The sequence below is a fragment of the Dendroctonus ponderosae genome, unplaced genomic scaffold (assembly GCF_020466585.1).
Source record: "Dendroctonus ponderosae isolate FM_Combo_2020 unplaced genomic scaffold, Dpon_F_20191213v2 Dpon_F_20191213_7, whole genome shotgun sequence".
Taxonomy (NCBI): Eukaryota; Metazoa; Arthropoda; class Insecta; order Coleoptera; family Curculionidae; genus Dendroctonus; species Dendroctonus ponderosae.
In genome coordinates, this window is record NW_026018916.1 from 2,608,209 (window position 1) to 2,610,251 (window position 2,043).

The 2,043-nt window shown below is 40.0% G+C and overlaps 1 protein-coding gene across 1 annotated transcript in view; it reads right to left on the reverse strand.

Moving 5' to 3' along the window:
* Positions 1 to 2,043, reverse strand: part of LOC109539286 (pyrokinin-1 receptor) — a 24,874-nt gene that overhangs the window by 2,499 nt on the left and 20,332 nt on the right. The window contains exon 5 of the mRNA XM_019906942.2: positions 1,502 to 1,719. Coding sequence (XP_019762501.1) covers positions 1,502 to 1,719 — 218 coding nt within the window. The remainder of the gene's footprint in view (positions 1 to 1,501; positions 1,720 to 2,043) is intronic.

Sequence of the window (2,043 nt, forward strand, 5' to 3'; positions counted from 1 at the left end):
TTTTTTTTGAGTTGCAAAATCCACTTGAACATGACGCTGCTTTTTTCGAAGTTTCTCGCGAAGCTCGAAGAACCATTCGAGCCAGAGAATTCGTTTTGGCATCGTTGGATAGACTTGAATGGGGGGTCATGATCACTTATTATCACCAAAAACACTAGAAATTGCCGTATTTACTCGTCCAACAAACCCTCTCCCCTCTTACTATCATGTCACTATCACCCTTACCTCATTGCGGTGTTGTCATGATGAATGTTTCATTATGTTTTCTGGTAATTACCACCTAAAATTCTGATGAATTTTTTAATATAAAATATCGACGCTGTTATTTTAATGACATCTGATTTTCGCTTATTACAAGCTAAGCAAGTATAGCACTAAATATTACCGTTTTCCTGCTATTTTCTTGTTAATGCTACTCATATACCGATCCGGCAAAGCAGCAAAGCAGTAACCTACTTTTATATAGACCGTGTGCCAATGTTACTCCCATCGAAAACCGTATACAGTAAAAGATAAACAATTTTATTTTTGTCTTTTTGAGGTGGATAAATTGATTTTTGTCCCTGCTTTTGTGTTTCCCATGAACAATCTTAAGTTACGTAATATTTTTAATTAAGGGACGAGCTTCATCACGTCATTGAATGTACAGGGTGTCCCGGTAAAGAGCCCTAATTTACAAAGCTTACCATTGTTGAGATACAGTCCTCTACCGGGACACCCTGTACAGACATAATCTGCTGCGCTGGCTATAAAGTTTAGCGCCAGATCCAGATAGAGGGTATTAATTGGTTCTTTATTTGCTATAAAAATGCGTAATTCCGGACGTCGTAAAAGCCACCACTTTTACAGCGTTTCAGCCAAAATGTTGTTGTACGGGGATAAAAGGCGCTTATCTGCAACGTTTTAAACAAAGATCGCGCAATTTCTCTTGGTTGTTTCGGACTGGTAAACAAAACCATTCAAATATTTTTTCTACCGGAAACCGGAACTTTTTTGCATCCAAAACCGATTCCATGCAAAACTGCCAACTTTTCCGTTCCATTCTCCAGTTTGTTCGGCGTCTCAAATGGAGAGTGAAAATTTCCGTGTCTTCTGCAAATATTTATTTTGCATATAAAGCAAGACGGGCGCCTGTTTAGTTCCGGTTGGAACTCGCGAGTTCTAAATAAAATATTTGATATTCATTTAAATATGGAACGCTGTTCATTAAAAACTGCCAGGCAAGAGGGCAAACCCACCGCTATCTTGAGGTGAACAAATCAGCCACAAATCCAATACTTTTCCGATTACAGGATTGATTATGTGGACGCTCTCGAATTGGTTTTTTTATGATAAATAGTCATCCAATTTGTCAGGATGTATAGATTGAGTTTCATTTCACTGCTTCTCCTGATGTATTTTTACGTTTATTTATGGCCGATACATTCCCTAGAAGGTTTCAGTCTGTAGAAATCCAGACATTTCTTGTGCACGCTTAACATAAATTCCTGGTTGGTTTTACCTTAAAAGCGTTTCGGTACTTGTTGGACATGATGTGGTAGAGCAAAGGGTTGATGCATGTGGATAGATAGTACAGTACGCCACTGGCGTATGTGAGGTACAGGTAGGGCTGAAAGTATGCAGTTTGCGCTTCTAAAGAGGCAGTGGCCAGGTAGACTGCGACCAGTCGCTGGGCATGGAAAGGGGCCCAACAGATGAAAAAGGCCGCAACGACGGCAACTGGAAAGAAACACGATGTTTAGCGGAACATGAACGGCAAAAATGCGAAAATTGGCTGAAACTATTTCCGGTCTCCTTCAATATCAGCAGCAATTTTCGTTCTGTTTCTTTCAATTCGATTTCGTGCCACTCAAGGGCCGAAATACACATATTATAGGCATTTTGTGCTACATTTGCAAGCCTTGGAATTAGGCCTGGGCAGGGGCGGATCCAGCTTTAAATTCAGGGGGGGGGGTATGTAGAAAAAATACAGTCTTCTGTTGTCTATGAAATTAGAAAAATTATCGTCGTTTTGTGTAAGGGTGGCGTAAGATTATTGCAAAA